This window comes from Tenrec ecaudatus, chromosome 6 (genome assembly GCF_050624435.1).
Source record: "Tenrec ecaudatus isolate mTenEca1 chromosome 6, mTenEca1.hap1, whole genome shotgun sequence".
In the NCBI taxonomy this organism is placed as follows: Eukaryota; Metazoa; Chordata; class Mammalia; order Afrosoricida; family Tenrecidae; genus Tenrec; species Tenrec ecaudatus.
Window position 1 is genome coordinate 66,504,205 of NC_134535.1, and position 19,165 is coordinate 66,523,369.

The 19,165-nt window shown below is 49.1% G+C and overlaps 1 protein-coding gene and 1 pseudogene across 1 annotated transcript in view; one reads left to right on the top strand and one right to left on the bottom strand.

The window, feature by feature from the left end:
* Nucleotides 1-2,445: 2,445 nt before the first annotated feature.
* The window catches only part of RASSF3 (Ras association domain family member 3), an 87,441-nt gene continuing 70,721 nt past the window's right edge, over nucleotides 2,446-19,165 (bottom strand). Inside the window, exons 2-5 of the mRNA XM_075551338.1 lie at nucleotides 14,288-14,395; nucleotides 11,160-11,397; nucleotides 8,096-8,205; nucleotides 2,446-5,083 (exon numbers count right to left, since the gene is read on the bottom strand). Coding sequence (XP_075407453.1) covers nucleotides 4,934-5,083; nucleotides 8,096-8,205; nucleotides 11,160-11,397; nucleotides 14,288-14,395 — 606 coding nt within the window. The 3' untranslated portion in view covers nucleotides 2,446-4,933. The remainder of the gene's footprint in view (nucleotides 5,084-8,095; nucleotides 8,206-11,159; nucleotides 11,398-14,287; nucleotides 14,396-19,165) is intronic.
* Nucleotides 6,294-6,520, top strand: LOC142450846 (dolichyl-diphosphooligosaccharide--protein glycosyltransferase subunit TMEM258 pseudogene; annotated as a pseudogene).

A 19,165-nucleotide genomic window follows, 5' to 3' on the forward strand; every position in this document is an offset into this window, starting at 1 on the left:
GGGAGGCCTGTTCGTCGGAGGCAATCTGCCCGGCCTTTAATTAGCAACGGATGTGAAAAACCTGATGCGAGCCTGGGAGAGTGGCCTTGGGCAGGTCATTGAATGTCACTGGGCTGTTCCCCCATCTACGAAAGGGGGACGTCCACACTGGTACCCCACAGGGAAGAACACTCATTGACCTCTGATGCGCGCTTCAGGGCGGGCCTCCTGCATGCTCAGCACTCCGCAGGTGCGCTGCCGAGTGCTGTTGATGCTGACCCATCACAGCCCCTTGTGTGCAGGAGGGAATTAACTAGTAAGCAACGTTGAGCACAGGTTTACTTGCGGTTCTTTATTAAACTGCACTGAATACCAAAAAAGCAAGTCCATTGCCACTGAGTCAAAGCCAAGTCATAGTGACCCTGTAGGGCAGGACAGAAGTCAAGTGCTCCTGTGGGTTCTTGAGACTAACTCTTTACAGGAGCAGAAAGCCTCCTCTTTCTCCGGATCAGTGGCTGCTGGTCTTGAACTGCTGACCTTATCGTTAGCAGCCCAAAGTACCAAACACATCACCAGGGCTCCAGCCAAGGTGACACACCACCTTAACCCTCACAGCCAGTATAGCTCTCCCATCACACCTGAGTTACTGCCAGGTGTATGCTGGCAAAGGACAAATTACTGGGATACTTTTACTATTGTCATTCGATGTCAGACTCGGGGATAACAGGTAAGGAGCAGGCGTACCTACATTTGCTATGTAGAATGCAGATGTGTCCCCTGTAAAAAAAAAATGAAAGCTTAGGATCATCTGACAGTATCCCAAATACAATTCAAAATTCCTACATGCAGTAAACTCCCTTTGCCAGACAAAAATCTGGGCAGTAACCCAAAGCTGAATTCCCTAATTGGGTTCTTCTGCATATTTCAAAGAATGCAAAGATTTTTCTAGAGCCATAATTCTCTAGCTTAATATTTTCACCGAAAAGCACTCACTGACTTGTAATGAGTTCCCTCCCCAGCTGCGGGCAGCCGTTTCCATTCCCTAGTCCCATTAGGGGGCAGTCTAGCGTAAGAGCCGCAGCAAAACTCCAGCCTGAGACTAAGGGGTCTCCTTCAGGCCAGGGAGGTTCACACCAAATACTCCCATCCCTAGTCAGTCAGGTGCATGGGCCAGAATGTTGAAAGCTGCCCATTGGGATGTGCAGGGGGCCCCAGGCCAATAACTGTGGGGTGGAGGTGGAGCAGATCCCTCAGGAATGGGCAATGCTGTTTTGGTAGGGCCCACGGGAGGTTCTCCTTGTAATAGTTCTGTAAGCTGTTTTCACATGTCTCTGGGTGGCCCGAACTATTCCTAACTGTAAGCCTGGTGACTGGAGCCCACCCAGAGGTGCCGGCGGAGATGGGCTTGGGCACCAGCTTCCAAAGAAGTCACAGCCCTGACACCCTCCTCCACATGCAGGGCATGAGGTGGCAGGACCCAGTCAACTCCAGGGGACGGAGCCACAATTCCTGGGCTTTATGTATATGCAAATGAGAGATACATACTTCACAATTAAAATAGCTATTCTCAAACTGAAAGGTGTCATGTGAGTAGACACTTGGCTAAGGTTATTAAGAAGACAACTAAAACTCACTGGTACTGAGTCCAGCGTATAGGGATTCTATATAGGGTCCCTGAGATTCTACATCTCTATGGGAGCAGTCTCATCTTTCTCCCAAGGAGCAGAGAATGGGTTGGAACCATCTACCTTGAGGCTAGCAGCTGAAGCCGCACCCACAGAGAATAAGACAGGTGCTAGAAATGACCTCTTGTTGTACACTGGCGCATATGGGAGCTGGAGGCACAGGGAATCCAGGGTAGACGATACCTCCAGGACCAGGCATATGAGGGGCGATGCTGGGAGAGTGGAGGGTGAGTGGGTTGGAAAAAGGAAACTGATTACAAGGATTCACATGTGACCTCCTCCCTGGGAGATGGACGGCAGAGAAGGGGGGAAGGGAGATTCCGGATAGGGCAAGATATGACAAAATAACAATCCATAAATTATCAAGGGCTCTTACGGAAGGGGGGAGCGGGGAGGGAGGGGGGAAAAAAGAGGACCTGATGCAAAGGGCTTAAGTGGAGAGCAAATGCTTTGAAAATGATCAGGGCAAAGAATGTATGATATGCTTTATACAATTAATGTATGTATATGTATGGATTGTGATAAGAGTTGTATGAGCCCGTAATAAAATGTAAAAAATAAATTAATTTTTAAAAAAAAGAAAAGACATGACCTCTTGGGGAATAGATGTGCCTCCTGGACCCCAAACTTGGTCCAAGAAGTCTCAACCTGGCACATGCCCCCTTGCCCGCCCCACCCCTCCTCCACCCCGGCCACGGAACTGCAAGAGCAGCTCAGTCTCCTTTCCGTGACCTCCTTGGATCGGAATATTGTTAGAAATGAAACACACCAGCACCAAGTAACAACTGCAGTTTTTAATGGAAACAATGTGACATTCCAGAAACAATTTGAAGGGGGGGAAAAAATCTTCCCTATAAAAATAAATCTCAGAAATTATAAATATTATAACTTTACTTCTGCGACTTAAAATGCTTACCCATCTCTCCCCATACCATCGCCTGTACCATCAAACTGAAACCAGCCACGCTTAAGTTTCATGGCACCCCAGAACTTGTAAACCCGATTCCAGCCCTCATTCTTGGCCTTCGTGCCCTCTTGCTGCTGTTTCCAAGCACTTAAGCATCTGCTACTACGGTGACTGGGGTCTGCGAGAGCTACCAGTTTTTAGAAGAACTATGAGCGGACAACTTCAGCACAGCAAATTCTCCGAACTGCCACTTGTAGTGCGTGTGACAGCGAAGTTCTGGATGATACACATGAGGAGGAGGATGCCTCCCACCTAGACCAGCTACTTCAAGTAAAAAAAAAAGAATTTTTTTTAAAATTCACAGATAGCTATCTGCTATGTCTTACAGTTTCTAACAGTGTCTTTATCTAAGAAACAGATGCTTCACACAATATAAGCTTACAGCTGAGCTGGGATGGGTTCTTAAAAAGACCAGGTGGTGGATAGCAGGATACTCAAACCCAAGCCTTAGTCTGGATCAGTAAAACCAGGATCAAAATCATGAAAGCATTCCCTGAACAATAAAAAGGAATATATTGGGTGACAGTGTCACCCAAAACTCATTGATACGCTAAAACCTTCCATGCAAAATTAAACAAAATGTGCCATAGATATATATATATACATTTTTTAATCGCTAGTTCTACTTTTCTTTTTCCAATTTTCCTTAAAAGCAAAGGAAGGTAAGATTGTCTCGGTAACTGCGTGGCCCTCAACAGCCAGCATGAGGAACTCTGCCTCCAACATGGTCAGCAGGGCCACCCAGGGAGAGCCTCAGAACTGCAATAAAAGGCACCATTCACTTATGAAGCAAAGAGCTGAAGCACCTTGGAATTTCAAAAAGAATCCATTAGGTGTCACCAAAGTGTTAATAATTCCTTGGGAATTCATAATCAAGAATTGCCTACCGCTCACTACGACCGGGCAGGCAGGCCTCCGGCACCAGCACACGTCTCCAGGCCCTGGGTACTGTGATCACCCATCAGGAGGGCACCGCGGTGCAACTGAAGGAAGGCGGCTGTTGTGCAGGCCTTTCTTTGGCTGGTAGCATAGGGCACTTCTGGGAAAAGATACTAGTTCCATGGAAAATAAAAACCTTGCCCTGTGGTACGACTTCCTCGCTGCCTTCTACTTCACAGTCCTGCAAACGAAGGACGTGGGAATGGATTGGGTTTTTAACCAATACCCCTGTGGTATATGATGTCGGATTTATAAATGAAAGCGAAGGAAAGGCGGTAGGAAGGGGAAAGGAAGGCTGGAGGGAAGGAAGGGGGAGAATGTAAAGAGGAGGAGGAAGACTCGTGGAAAAGGAAGAGAGGGAGGGGAGAAGTGGAGGGGAGAAAAGAGTGCCGGCCAGACATAGTCACACGGCCCTCTGCTGTGGGCCCTCTCCCAGATACATCACCTGGCCAGCAGCCAGAAGAACAGCTGCCCCACTACTCGCCCAAACCCCTTTTAATCTTGAAAACCATCTCTGGAAAAACTACAGCTGAACAGGTTGGGGACTGCCCCACCTCCCCCGAGAAACTCCACCAATTATACCTTCCACTCCAGGAGGACAGACTTGGGGACAAAAGGTCCCCTCTGACCAAGTTTCCACTTCTCCAGTCAGCTCCGGTCACAGGCCCTCTGCGGCTCCGTCCCTACATTCTGCCCAATCAATCCTACAATATGAGCGTTGCAAAGCCAGTTTACAAACGCACCTCGACACCACAAGCTTATTAACTAAGCCCCTTTCTGTCTCCCTTTCTCCACCCGCACCTCTACCCTTCTTCCAAACTTGCTCTTTGCGTTCTGTGCCCAACGCCTACAGTATCCTTCACAAACTCCACACTGTTCCTGGGCTCCTGGGCCTTTCCATTCTCATGGATAGTTTCCTTTGACATAAAAACCAAACCAAAAAAAAAAAAAGGTAGTTTCAACATAAAACAAGCATTCAGATTCCTAGTTGAGCTTAAAAAATCATTTGCACATCCTTAAGCTTAATATCATCATCGTGAACATCATCAACATAATTAAAATAACTACAAGAGGAAAAATAAAATAACCCAGAGTCCATGCCACAAAGCACTCTAGAATGCTGCCCGATGACCACTCTCAGAGCGTCACAGCTTGTCGAGAGGTAATGTCGCGGTGTGGACAGAACAAGCTTGCAGTGCCCCTTACGCAGGCCAAGGCAGGCACGGGGTGCGGTGTGAGAACTACGTCTGGAGATAAGGAGAGGGGGACACGCCGCTGGAGAAGGGCGCTCGCTGCTGTCCTGCGCAGGCTCCCCCCGCTCTGAGCAGCCCGCACGGTCCCTGAGTGGCTGTGGGCTCTCGTGCTAATCCGGCTTCCACACCTCCCTGAGGGCCTCCTCCAGCCTCTGCCTGTAGGCCGTGTAGCGCTTCTTCAGGTTCTGAAGCTGCTCATCCTCCTCCTTGTCCAAGATGCGCAGGAAATTCTGGAGTTCAGGAAGGCTGAAGGCTTCCCACTGTGGAGGAACACACGAGAGAGAAAACAAAAAGGCCAGGATCTTAGGCAGGGTCAGAACTCAGGGGTGCCAAGAGGGAGGCGAGGCTGCCCTCACCCTCCCTCCGCTCACAGCCCAGCACCTGAAAAGCAGTGTTTAAACGAGCAGGTTATTGATGAGCACGTTACCGGCGATACGTGGCTGTCAGGAGGCACCTCGTCTGTTGACGTGAAGCTGCCTGGGTACCAGAGAAGAAAACACCGCTGGGGTCTGCTTGAGCTCACTGCGCGGCATGGTGCCAATCCACCGGGTCGAGGGTCTTCCTGTGTCTCCCTGGACTTCTATTTAACTCTCTGGTTCCTTTGAACTCCCTCCCCCCCAACCCCTCAGCACATGGCAATCAGCCTTCAGTGCACAAGGTTCCTCTCTCGGGGCCTAAGACTCCCCGTCCCCAACGCCAGTGCACCTATCCCTTTCCTGACAGGAAGCTCAGCAGCCGCCCCAGCTCTTCCTTCCACTTGGATTCACCGGAGTCACCTTCTTCTACAATCAGCCGTCACTGCACTGGGTGAACACGAACCTTCAACGTTTCCGCAGCAGTTGAACAAACTGCACCACCCAGAGACACAATCTTAGCTCCTCTTCAAGTCTTCTAGTCCACCTTCTTCTCTTCACTGCCCTCTAGTGGCAGCAGCCACCATTGTATGATTTCTTCTGGACCCCCTTAAGACCCTCCCCACTTTGTTTTTCACATGTTAAGTTCTCCAAATAAACCATAACCCCACACCCACTGCCATAGAATCAATTCTGAATCGCAGTGTAGAGCTGCTCTTTGGGGTTTCTGAAACTGTATCTCCACAGGTGCAGATGGCCTCAGCCTTCTCCCTGGGAGCAGCTGGTGGGTTTGAACCACCAACCTTGTGGTTAGCAGCACAATGTGTAGCCCACAGCACTACTGGGGCCCCATTTTCAATAGAAAGACTTGGAAAACTCTGCTTCCACTCCGACAACCACAGAAGACTTGTGTTCAGTTAGCCTTTAGGCTTTGAAGGCAATGTAAGATTTGAAACTAGGTTGACAGGTTTGTGCCAATAGTTCAATAACAAAGAAAGTAAAACTTCAAGAACACTATGCTAACCTATTTGTTGACACTCAGGGGAAATGCTCCTCATATAAAGGGGCTTCAAAACGTTCACAGAAGAAATGGAATGGATGGTCAAAGTGTTCTTCCATGAGCAGGTATACCAGCTCCGTGAACCCGGCTGTCTTCCCCCATCTGACTGTGGTGCTGCTCCTGGCCATTGGCATGTTCTTCATCACCTGGTTCTTCGTTTACAAGGTGACCTCCACCAAGTGCGCTTGGGACATCTACAAAGAGCTCCTCATCTCCCTGGTGGCCTCATTTTGGGGGGCTTTGGGGTCCTCTTCCTGCTGCTCTGGGTGGGCATCTACATATGACAGTCAACCCCCACCCCCTCGGGGCACCAACCAGGGCTTCACTGGATCCCTCCTTTTGTAAGTTACACTTTGGGTCTTTTTTTACTCTTTCTGAAAGAGGTTCCCCTGTGCTCACAATAAAGGCAGAGGTGTGACCCCCCCCCCCAAAAAAAAAAAAAGGAATGGAAAAACCATGGGATTTTCCTTTTGGAAGCTGCCCCATAACACATTTCCAGCACCCAACCTCTCTTCCCAAAATGAGTTTGACTTTAAAAAAAAAACCAACTCCAAACATTGATAGTTAAAAAAAAAAACTTTCAGAAGTGTCTTTCCAAGATAGGTAGATTTATAGATAGTAACCAGATGGAGAACTGCCTGGTGGCGTGGGGATGGGGGAACATGAGGAGCTGAGGAGCTAACTACTACGAATCAGAAAATGTTCTGATTCTGATTGTAGTGATGATTATACAAATCTTAGTAATTATTCATATTAATTTATATAGTTAATCCATATTAATGACCGAAAGATTAAACTATAGGATGTGAAAAGTAGATGCCAATAAAACATGACGTGCATTTCACATTGTTGAGTCTAAACCACTCTTTAGCCTTTAGTCCCACTCTTTCCAGATTTTAAAGCTGAGAGCAGAGGGATTAGAAGCAAGAAGTTATACCATTTCCCGCTCCAGACGCACACTGGGACCCCCGCACACTGGGACCCCCCGGTGGAGAGATTTGCTCAAGAGGCGTCTAAAGCTGACATCGGATCTAGAGGCAGGGCTTCGAACTGCTTTGGTCCGACTGCCTGCTGAGACCCTCCCCATTCTGGGTATACTGAGCCAGAGTCTACATTTTAACATGGACTCGGATCTGTAAGAATTGCCTGGGAATCTCCCGGGTGGAAAGGGAAATTTTCAGCAGGGGGCCAAACCAGAAAGAATGGACTCCAAGCCCTGTCTAAAATGCCCTTTCCTGGAAACTGACAGGCCTAACACCCTCATCCCTGGAGAGAAACTGACATGTGATGCACATGTGAACAGTTTCATGCTCATCCAACCAGGCAAGGGGAGGTAACAAAATACACAGAGGGTCTTGCGAAGTAAGAAGACAGAATTTCTCTATTCCCCATTAGAACAGCTGGCTTGGAGACTTTTGTAAGGAGCAAGCACATGGAGGGTGTTGCCTCTCCCCCCTCCCCCCCCAGGTGGAAGCGCGAGACTGCCCTCTGGGTGGGATCAGTGTAAAAAAAAAAAAGGGGGGGGGGGTAAATTGTCTCACAACTCTGCAAATTACAGACCAGCATCATGCTGTAGGAGAATTATACTTAAGACTAACTTTGGGATCATTTCTGACCATTAAAAAACACACAATCCCAGCAGGGGCAAAAAATAAATAAATAAATAAATAAATGGATGGATGAATGAATAAATAAATAAATAAAAACACACAGGAAGCCATCTTCCACAGGACCGCCTCTCACAGCAGACAGACCCAGGCTCCCCACCGACACCCCCCCCCACCCCCCAGCGGCACCATCACCAGATGACAGCAATAAAGCTGGATCAGCTGCTCTGAAGGCAATCAATGAACACTCACCTCTCCGATTTCATGTTCACGAAGAACAAAACTAAGAGTGTCCGTCTTGGGCCCTGCCACCAAGCGCAGGTAGAGCGGATGTTCCCGATCCGAGAGCTTGCAGGCATAGACTGAGGAAGGAAACAAGGAGCCCATTACCTACGAGCAGGCACACCCTCCCCTCCCCACCCCACCAGACCAGGGTGTAGCCTGCTACACTCAGTCCAACTCCAATTCATAGGACCTCATGTGGCAGAGAACCTGTCCCAGGGGGTAATTCTGTAATCTTTATGGGACCAAATGGCCTGTTCTTCCTCTCAGAGCAGATGGTGGTTTTGAACCATTGACCTCTCCTCTTAGCAGCCACACTTGTAACCATTATGCTACAGGGCTCCCCTCTTATTCAGCATCCTGTCTCGTCTTTTCACTAGCTGTCCAAGGCGGGAAGAAATCGGCGCTATTTCTTTTCTACCTGGCCAGTATAAACTGTGCCTTTAGTAAGGACATAATGTTCAAGAATGGATTTAAATGGGCAGGTGTCCTTGAGTAGTGCCAACAATTCAGATGCTTGGCTGCTAACAAAGTGTAACGGTTTGAATCTGTCCAAAGGGGCCTCAGAAGAAAGGCCTGGCACGGATAAGAACTGGCAACACGAGAATCCAGGACAGATAAACCCTCAGGACCAATAATGAGAGTAGTGATTCCAGGAGTGGGAGGAGAAGGTGGGGGGGATCAAGGGGGGGAACGATCACAATGATTGAAATTTAACCTCCTCCCAGGGATTCTATGAACAATGGAAAAGTGGGTGAAGGGAGACAGTGGATGATGTAAGATATGAAAATAATAATAATTTATCAAGGATTCATGAGGGAGGGTGAGAGGGTGAGGAAGGGAGGGGGGAAATGAGGAGTTGATATCAAGGGGTTAAGTAGAAAGAAAATGTTTTGAAAATGATGGCAGCATATATACACATGTGCTTGACAGTGGATGGATGGGTAGATTGCGATAAGAGCTGTAAGAGCCCCCAATAAAATGATTTTTTAAATAAAGAAGAAAGGCCTGGCAAGTCCCTCCCACCCCCTGAAAAAATCAGCCACTGCCAATCCCAAGGAGACTGTCAATACACGGGATCACAAGGAGCCAGGGTCAACTCAACAGCCACCAGTTTGTCCCCAAACAAGCTTTTAATTAGTTCTATTCCTCCCTTTCAGAAAACAAGACAAGCAGCTAAATGTCAGCTCCTTTAATGAACGTATAAAGGCGCCTCTGCACAGCCTGAAAACAGAGCTCTGGGAGCCAATCTCTCCATTCGGATCCTCACACAAACTCGGCAAAGAGCTGGCCTCGCGAAGAGCTGTCTCCCCTGCTTGCTGCACACACACTGGGTACCGACCCCGCTGACGCCGGCGAAGGTTGGCCAGCCCAAAAGAAAGACGTCCCACTGTCGTGAAGTCAATTCTGACTCACGGTGACACCGGAGGAAAGCGCAGCACGCTCCACAGGGGGCTCCAAGGCTGGTGACCATCACGGAAGCCGACCGCCATGCCTTCCTCCCACAGCCGCTTCGGGGGTTAGAACTGCACACCTTCGGCTTGCAGCCGAGTGCTTAACTACCTGTGCCACTGGGGCTCCTGAGGGAGGGGTTCACTGGGACACAATTCCTGTCGGGGTGTGCAGCTGACATCCAGGAAGGGAGACAGAGAAGCTGGCGAGATGAACATGCCACTGGGGCATCTCGACATGCGGGTGTCGTTTCCAGCTACAAACACATACCTCTAGGGCCAGCTTGTCGGAGCTTCCCGGACCACACAAACTTCCCCACCCAGCTAAGCCCGTGGCCTCTTGGGGACAGGAGCGCTGGCCTCCTCATCTGTGCACTCCAGGATGAGGCGGACAGCAGCCTAAGGCAGGCTCTCCGTCAACGTCTGCAGGCTGGGTTCGTTCCGCAGTAACTGCAAGGGCATCGCCCTTGGTCGAGGGCAGCCTACCTTCTCCTCCAGCTACTTTAGCTCCAGACAGGAAAGCCAAGCACACTTAAAACGGCTTACTGCTCCCACGCAGATACCATCTCCACGCTGGCACATAAAGCACAGCCCCATCACTGCTACCTACCACTGGCGTCGACTTCTGCTCGACAGCCTGGCCTGCGGGAGAGAGCTGGGGCTTCAGGGGCAGCTAGTTCTAGGCTATCCTACCGAGCAGCTAGGGGTCCGCGCTGGCGTGACGGCACGGAGTTTGGTTGGCCTGGCCTGCAGGATCTTGGTTGGCAGCATGCCATAATCGGATTTTTTCTTTCTGAATGTGAGTATTCCATGCAGGCAGACAGAAAAGACTCCAGATGAACTTGTCATTCTCCCGCTGTAGGTGCCTCTGGGGGGTAAGGACCCAAGGGCCCCAAGGCAACACCATGCAAGATAAACTTTGGAAACAGAAGCACTTAGAGCTGTACCATTTACACAGGCAGTCTGAGACAGACACACGCATCTCCCATCTTTAAGAACTCATGTTTCCCCCATCCCCACACCAGGAACTGACACAGATCAAGTGTGCAACCTGCTCTTGGCAATGCCAAGCACACAGGCATTCATGTGCGCCACACTGAGACTTAAAATCAAAAAACTACACATACATACACACAAACACACACGAAACGACCCCCAGGTACACTTCCCCACACCTTCCATAACCGCCCACCACATGTGGATGCCTTTGCTGCCCGCAGCCCCACAGCTGTCCATCTCAAAGTGTGGACAGCCAGGAAGCACTCAGACCTGCGCTGTCAGATGGTGTCCCTGAGGCGCTGACTCAGTGGTCAGACACACCCACAAGTGGCCTTCTGTGAAGGACAAAGGGCGGAAGTAAAAGCAGAAAGCTGCAAACATTTTCAGCCCAGACCTAGAACAGCAGTTCTCAGGAGTCACCCGATTTGTAGCAGTAGCAAATGGCAGTTATGAGGTAGTAACGAAAATAACTTTATGGTTAGGGGGGGGGGTCACCACAACATGAGGAACTGTATGAAAGGGTCACAGCATCAGGAAGGTTGAGAGCCACTGACCTAGAAGGATGCCTTCTGCACCAAGCCTACCTTGATCTTCCCTGTGACAGCGCTTATAAAGTGCAAACTTGGCAGGGCTATCAGTCACCAGGAACTTCTTGAGCAGGGCCTCGATCACCTCCCCGGCCGTGTTTGTGCTGCTGATGTGGAGCGTATTCACGCAGCCATTGCCACCGGGCGCCAGTTTCCCGGGACTCTGAGAAGCCTGGGGAGGCTTGCAGAGCTCCATCTGAACTTTAATGAAACCAGTGTAAATCCCATTCGAATTCTGAAGTGGGAAGAAAAAGCACACACAGGTGGGGTGAGAGCGGCTCATCAGGGCAAGAGGGGGGCCTGCTTTTCTTGGTGCTACTGCAACCCCAATACCTCACATGGGTGGGGCTGTCATACATGGGGCCTTGTGTCCTCACAGCCGGGGAGGCTGGACATCCGAGTTCAGAAAGCATGCACTGTCAGCTCGGGAGCATCTTTGTGCCTCAGTTTCTCCAGCCCCTGTGTTTCTAGGTTCCTGGGTGGTCTCCAAGTGGCAATAACTCCCCCCAGTTGTGTTTCCTAGCTCCTCTCGGGGTCTAATCTGCTTTGTTCATATTTCAAAGGAGGGTAGGTTTAAGACTAAACCAAAGTCCCTACCAGCTGGTCAGCTGGGCTCACAGTGACTCTATAGGACAGGGTAGATCTGCCCCCATGGGTTTCCGAGACTGGAACTGGGAGTCGCACGCCTGGTCTTTGTCCCGAGGATCAGCTGGTGGTTTCGGACTGCTGAGTTCGTGGTTAGAAGCCTAACTACTCCACCACCAGGGCCCCTTCTAGGTTTAAGACACCCCAAGATTGAGATGGGTTCATTAACATAACAAAGAAAACCTGACTCCCCAATGGGGTACCACAGGGTTAGGGTTTTTAACACATATTAGGAGGTGGGGGGGGCACAGTTCAATCCATAACAGGGTGTTCGTATCAACACAAATTAGGAAGATTAAACTCTTCCCCAGGAATGAACTCAGATGGAGAGCGACACACCACAGCTGTGGTGACCCAAAGGACCCTCCCCCCCCCCCCCACGCCTGGTGGCAGCCTTGAAAGGCCAGGCCCTGTTGTGAAGGTCCAGCTCCTTGGAGCCCATGCCAGCCAAACCACAGCACCCAGTGAGGCTTGGGGACTCCTCATCCTCAGCTGATGCCCGGCTCTGACACAAAAAGGCAGGTCACAATTAGGACCTGAAATGCCTGCGTAATCAGTGAGCGGAAGGGCAGTAAGAAGGCAGGCTATGCTCATTTCCGGGGGGCTACTATGATGCACACTGGGTTGCAAGCTTGCCTTACACTTAAAGAGCAACCAAATGCACATCACAGACTGGGCTTCAAGATGTTAGTGAAAAAATGGAATGAAAAGATAAAGGATGTTTTGAAAATGATGACAGCAACATATGTACAAAGGTGCTGACAATTGACGTATGGATTGTTCTAAGAACCCCTAATAAAATGATTTTTTTAAAAAAGAAGATAATGGAATTTTCCCATAAACTTTTTGAGGTGACCTCATACAGCCCCCTGTATATGGTGGCAGAGTGGGTTGGTTACACACTGGGTTGCAAACTCCCAGGTTGGCAGTTCAAATGCACCAGGGAGCAAGAGGAGGCTTTGGGCTCCTATAAAAAGTTGCAGCCTCAGAAACCATAGGGAGCGGTTCAACTCTGCCTGATCCGGTTCTGAGAGTCAGAGTGGACTCCCATGGTCCTTATCGCATGGGATACATAATAATACATTTCAGGCATTGCAAACAACAGAATTTTTAAGGCTAACCCTTGCTACAATGTGAATCAGAGCTATCAAAAGCACTTGTCCTAACTGAAGATAGAACAAGAATTTTGAGAGTGCCAAAAGGCGCAATAAATGGTTCTGTTTTCACAGCCTCTCCCCCTTGCCCTCACGTCTCAGGTAGTCGGTGCGGTGGGAATCACTGCAGTGCTGGGTGAAAACAACTTCTCCTGGGCTCTAAGAGCCTGCGTTACAGAAGACCATGAAAGAGGGTTTTGGTCCCTTATTTCCCTTCTTTTCCAAAAGACCAGTTTACAATATTAATTCATTTGTCCAGTCATATAGGAAGTACTGTACAAATACTTCAACATTTCTCCGTGTTACACTATATGGAAATATGTGTCTGCTTCAATCTGTATGTGGGGGGTAGGGGCAGGTAGAGCAGGCAGCATTGTTCTCCTTGGATATAAAACGTAAGTCTGAAGAAAGAACTACCCCTGTGGAACAGTGGGGCACTGACGCCTGAGGAAGAAGTGGGTTATCCGGGCCCCGCCCACCTCGGGACGAGCCCCTCTGGGCAGGAAAGGGGCTTTCACCAGGTTTATACTGAACGGCTCTTCCCTGGAGAGTCATGGCATTCAGTAGAGCCTTTTTTAAACAGGCCGCCCTGCCAGTTCACAGAACACCAACTGAGCAGCAGCGGTTCGGGGCTCCTGGACACTCACACCAAGAGTGGGCTGGCACCACGTAGAAGGTCAGCAAGTGGGCGGACAAGGCACAAGCGCAGCTCAGTTCAGAGGGACATGAATACTCGATCTTTGTTGTCAGCTCTTGTTTCACTGTCCCCAAGGCCGGTCTCCTTCTCCCTCCTACACCTTCACTCCCCACGGTGCTTCCAACAGTGTGGTGGATTGTTGTGGAAACAGGTGGGCAGCTGCACATCACACACCTCAGCTTACAATGGCACCAGGCTGAGGAAAATCCCAGCCTGGCTGTATTTCAATCCACGGGCACAAAATCCCTCCAGAACACTCCCCAAGTTTTGCACAGACGAGATCAAAGGTCTCTGGGATCTGATGAGAATCTCTGAGTAACTCTAGATACATAGACCCATGCTTGCTAAATTGGCAGAGACTGCACTCAATACTAAAACTCTTCTGGGGTCCCAAATATGTTTCTAAATCCATTTGCAGGGAGTTATGCTTTTTAGGGCCAACCTAGCCACTGGGTATGAGATAAAGGTATTTGTAAACACAGGTTCCATTTTAATCATGCATTTTCCATCCTGCATACCTTGACCACTGCAAACGTTACTCGGAGATTTAACACCGCACAAGCCGTGGCGCCTGCAGCTCACAGCCGCCTTTCCACGAGAGTCAGCCCAACAGCACCGGGAGCGCTTACCAGGGTCATCTTCAATTTGTCTGTGACAGCTAAGTTGTACTCCTGAACCTTCTCTTTGATTTCCTCTTCGCTGAGGTAATTGTGGGTTGCCTTCTCCTTCTCTACATCCTAGAAGAAAAACAAGCCACGCCACACATGAGCAATCGTAGGAAAAAGAAGCGATAAGCCAGGTTCTTTTTACATTCCGCACAGGAGGGACCACGGTGCCTTTCACCTCCAAACACTCTCTCTCCCCGCCCCCAACTCTTCTCTTTCAAGATCTCTGAGCTCACCCTCAAATTACGGTTTCATTCAGGATTATACGCTTCCTGGGTGTGATGGGTAATGCTCTGTGTCCGAGTGGCTAGGCAATGGCTCCCTGGGGTTTGGCAGAGGCTGGATGGCTGCTTTTGCACAACATACTGTAAGGAGGCCACCCTCCACCTGTGATCCTGTGTGAGCAGTCTATCCATTGGGAAAAGCTAACCACAGCTGATATCTAACCTTGTTTCCTTGAAGATGTCCAATAGACAAGGGGGTTTCCAAAAGCTTTCGGGAAAATGAAACTAAAAGACAATGGGACTTTCCCATGAGCCTTTGAAGCCCATCCTAGATGGATGCTCTGGCAAAGCTCTCTCCCTACATATATGGGTTCCCCATCTGACTGCTCACCCTCCAATTGGAACTCTGCTCCTTAGGACACTGTCAGAAGCCTGCCATCTGACCTGACAATTTGGGGTCCATCAGTTCCTGTAATCATGAGTCAGAAGTCTGACCTATACATTTGGGACTTGAAGGTCTCCACAATCTTTGAAATAAGTCTCTATCAGAGGAGGCGGGACTTAAAAATGTTTATGCCAACAATCCATTATCTTTCAAAGTTATTTTTCCATGAACTATGTGAAGCCGTGTGTGTGTGTGTGTGTGTGTGTGTGTGTGTGTGTCTCTTCACTGGTTTTGCTCCTCTAAAGAAACTCTCGAGAAACAGGGACATAGCAAATAAATTTATCAGCAACTAAATGTAATGCTTTGTTAAATATCACTTTGGAAATCTCTCTGGCTAAATCTCCCTCCTGCAAAAACACCATTCCCACAGAATGCCTGCTCAGCTGACCATTTCTGCTTTAAGCAATATTTAGACACATACCAAAGGTTTTCACTTTCTACTAACTTTATGGTCTTTATAGCTTTACAATATCTATCAGCAGATAGTGGGGTTAAAAACGTTTTTGTTTTTTCCCCCATAGCTGTCAAGTTCGTTCTGACAGGGCAGCTCCATGGTCCCGGCTGGAGTAGAAGGGCATTCCACAGGCGCGGTAAATGGCCAAGTGCTCAACTATGAGCTGCAAGGGTGTCAGTTCAAACCCACGTGGATGGTAAGGCTCGCGATATTCTTTATTAAGGCCCCCGTGAATCTGAATAGACTACAGCAACTAGCCACAGTCTCATGGAAGAAGATGACCAGCCTTTCCTTCCACGGTGTCTCAACGTGGACTCAAACGACCGACCTTTGGGTCGTAGACAAATGGAAGCCATCTGCGCCACCCGGGGGTCCAAAAATTATGGCACAAAACCCAATCAAACCCATTGCCACCGAGTCAATACCCACTTGGCAACTCTATAGTACAGTAGTTCATAAAAGACATGGGACTGTAACTGACTACAGACCAAACCACACACACAAGTATCAGAGGGTCATTTTAGCTTCCAACCAACTCCCCATGTGAAAATGCCAGGAAATGCAGGTACATTGTCCCTACCTCTCCTCCTCCACACATACCCGGGCATTGTGTGGGCAGTGAGCTGGGGAGGTATTTCCTAAATGCTCTGTTAAAAAAATCATTTTATTGGGGGCTCATACAACTCTTATCACAATGCATACATACATCAATTGCATAAAGAACATTTGTACATTCGTTGCCCTCATTATTCTCAAAACATTTGCTTTCTACTTGAGCCCTTGGCATCAGCTCCTCGTTTTTCCCCCTCCCTCCCCTAAATACTCTTTTCGTGGTGCAGAATCCACTGGTCATTTACTATCTAGCACTCACCGAGACGAACCAGCTATGGCTAGCCTGGGACCACAGTGGCCGGGGTGCCAGGAGGGGCATCCTGATAATCACAAGTACACACATTTAATCACCCAACAGCACAGCCAACTGGGAATTGTTGCTCCAAGTTTCCGAAAGAGAAGATCAACTTCTAAGGAGTAGTACAAAGAAACTTCGCTGTTAGGGGGTAGTTATGGAAGTTCACTGCAATCTGACCCCCACAGCCCACGTGCCCTCACAAACCAACCCTCACCACAATGAGCTAATCAGCACCCCCAATTCACAGGTGGGGTTGCTGCGCTTTACAGAGGCCCAGTGGCTTCTCCAAGGACAACCTAAGTAGCTCAAAACCTCAAACTCCATGTTAATTCAGACCCTGTATGTTCTTTCCACTAAATCAATGAAGTCGCCAAGGTTGTGGGTATGGAAGGGTGTCGGAAAACTGAGATAAGTAAGATTAGAATCTGAGTGGAAACTCCGAGAAGGGTCTTTTCCATATCTTGAAGAGCAAGTGAGGAAGCGAGATTACAATCTGATGATGTACGTTCCCAGCTCCCAGCCCCAAGTAAAACTCTTTAAAGCAGCGGTTCTCGATCTGTGAGTCAAGACTCCTTTGGGGGGGTTGAACAACCCTTTCACAGGGGTCACCAGATTCATAACAGTAGCAAAAGTACAGTAATGAAGTGCAGAAAATGATTTTATGGTTGGGGGTCACCACAATCTGAGGAAGTGTATTAAAGGGTCGCGGCGTTGGGAAGGTGGAGAACCACTGAAGCATTCCTCCTCTGGCCCGACACACCATACCCCATCCTCCCAGCTGCTCATTATCCAAGTCAGCATGGGTCCCACTACCTTACCACTGCGGCCTGAAGTAGAAATACACACAGAATGGCTACTTCTGAACCTGCAAGCGCACCACATGGAGTATAAAACCGCTCTTGATCCTCTAAGTGTCTGGTATATTGAGCTTAGACTCTGAGGAGGGTGTACTGATTATGAATGTTTTCGTTTGTGATGTTTTTGTTTCAGTCTTGTCCTGGGAAGTCTGTCAGGTCAGTTTATAAAGTAATCCCGGAGGGACGTCAGCACAAACTAAGAAGTGTGTCTGCTGGCTATGGGGCAGGACTTCAAGTCCTTTGTCCATCCTGCCAATGTAAACCCCCAGATGAATCTATTTTTTTATGTCACTGGTTTAGGGAGGCGGGGGGGGGGGAGGGGGAACCCAACATGAAAGAAAAGCTGTGGATTAAAATAATCTGTCAGAAGCCTCAATGACTATTTTCAAAGGAACCTGAAATATACACTGCATCCCTCTGCGTGCCCTGCTCTTTTCTAATCTACAATTAGCCAGCTAGCAGCCACACCGAGAGACAAAGATGAGGTAGTTTCTGTTTTCATGTTCAAGTATTAATTGTCCGAAGACTATATGCTAAACACCCACAAGAAGAGACTTGGGAGTTCACAGATGTGCAATGTGAAGAAAGTAGCAGGGCCAAAGGGTGCTTGAAACACCCCTTGTAAGACTCAGGCCCTGTTCCTCAAGTCTCACCACTCACCCTGTGCCCTGGAGCTTACGAACCTTCCTCACTTCCTGCACTAAAACCCAAACCCACCATCACCCAGTCATTTCCAACTCACAGTACCCCTAAGGACAGAGCACAGCTGCTCCTTAGGGCTTCTGAGACTGAAGTCCTCTTGGGAGCAGACAACCTTGTCTTACCCACAAGGAGCAGCTGGTGGTTTTGAACCATCGACCTTGCTATTAGCAACCCAAGCTGTTATTCCACTGTGTCAGTGCTTCCTGTCTAAGAGGATCTGGCTGCAAAGGGCCAGATCCTTTCACTGTTGTGAAGGAAGAAAAGCCTGGAGACTGACTTCCCCAAACTAGCTAATGAAAACCTTAGAGATCACAAGAGAAGGCTGCCCAGCTTGCTTGCGTTGGACACATCACTGGGAGACAAACAGCTGACCAACAAAGGCTAAGGAGCCCCTGGGTGAGTCGGGTGGGCAGAATCATGTAGGACCAGCCAACATCCCTTTCTGTTGTACTAAATGTCACCAGGAGTCTAGACACAACCATTCTTCCACCCCTCTCAGCAGTAGGCCAGACACAATAGTTCCAGAGACTCGGAGGCAAATCAAGACAGCGGCTTTCCCTGGATCCCTCTTAAGTAACCATGGCAGGTTACCTAGCAGTGATGCTTCCACCTGGGGCTGAAACCCAAGGAAGCGGGAGCAGAAAAGCGGTGAACCCCAGGCTCTACAAAGACCCCTTTCTGAGCCGAACATGTCCTTATTAAGAGAGCAAATAAAGAACGACCTTCCAGAGAGGCACTGAAACCCTAGGGGCTGTGATCCTGCATTTCTCAGTCAATTAATTAGTCATCCCACACCAGGCCACAGACCACGGTCTGTTCATTCCACAACGAACAATTCCTGCTGAGCTCCTGCAGCACGCCAGGCAGGTGTTATCCAAAGCAGGGATTCAAGATCTAGCAAGGCAGCTGTCACCCCACCCTCCTAGTGCTTCCTGTCTAACACAGGTTGAGTATGCATGAGCACCAAGACCAAACTCCCGGCCCTGGAGCCGATGCCAACTCATAGCAACTCTACCGGACAGGGTAGAAATGCCCCCAGTGAGCTTCCGAGACTCCTCCTTGCCTTTCTCCAACTACACTGGGTGAAAATGGAAACCAGGGTGGTGAGGTTTTCGAGCACCTCCAACTCTTGCTGACCCTGCGCACAAGTGAACAAACCACTGCCCGGTTCTGCCCTGACCCTGTGATTGGTTGCAGATCAAATCGTTGCACTCCATGGAATTTTCATGACTGATTTCCGAAGCAGGTTG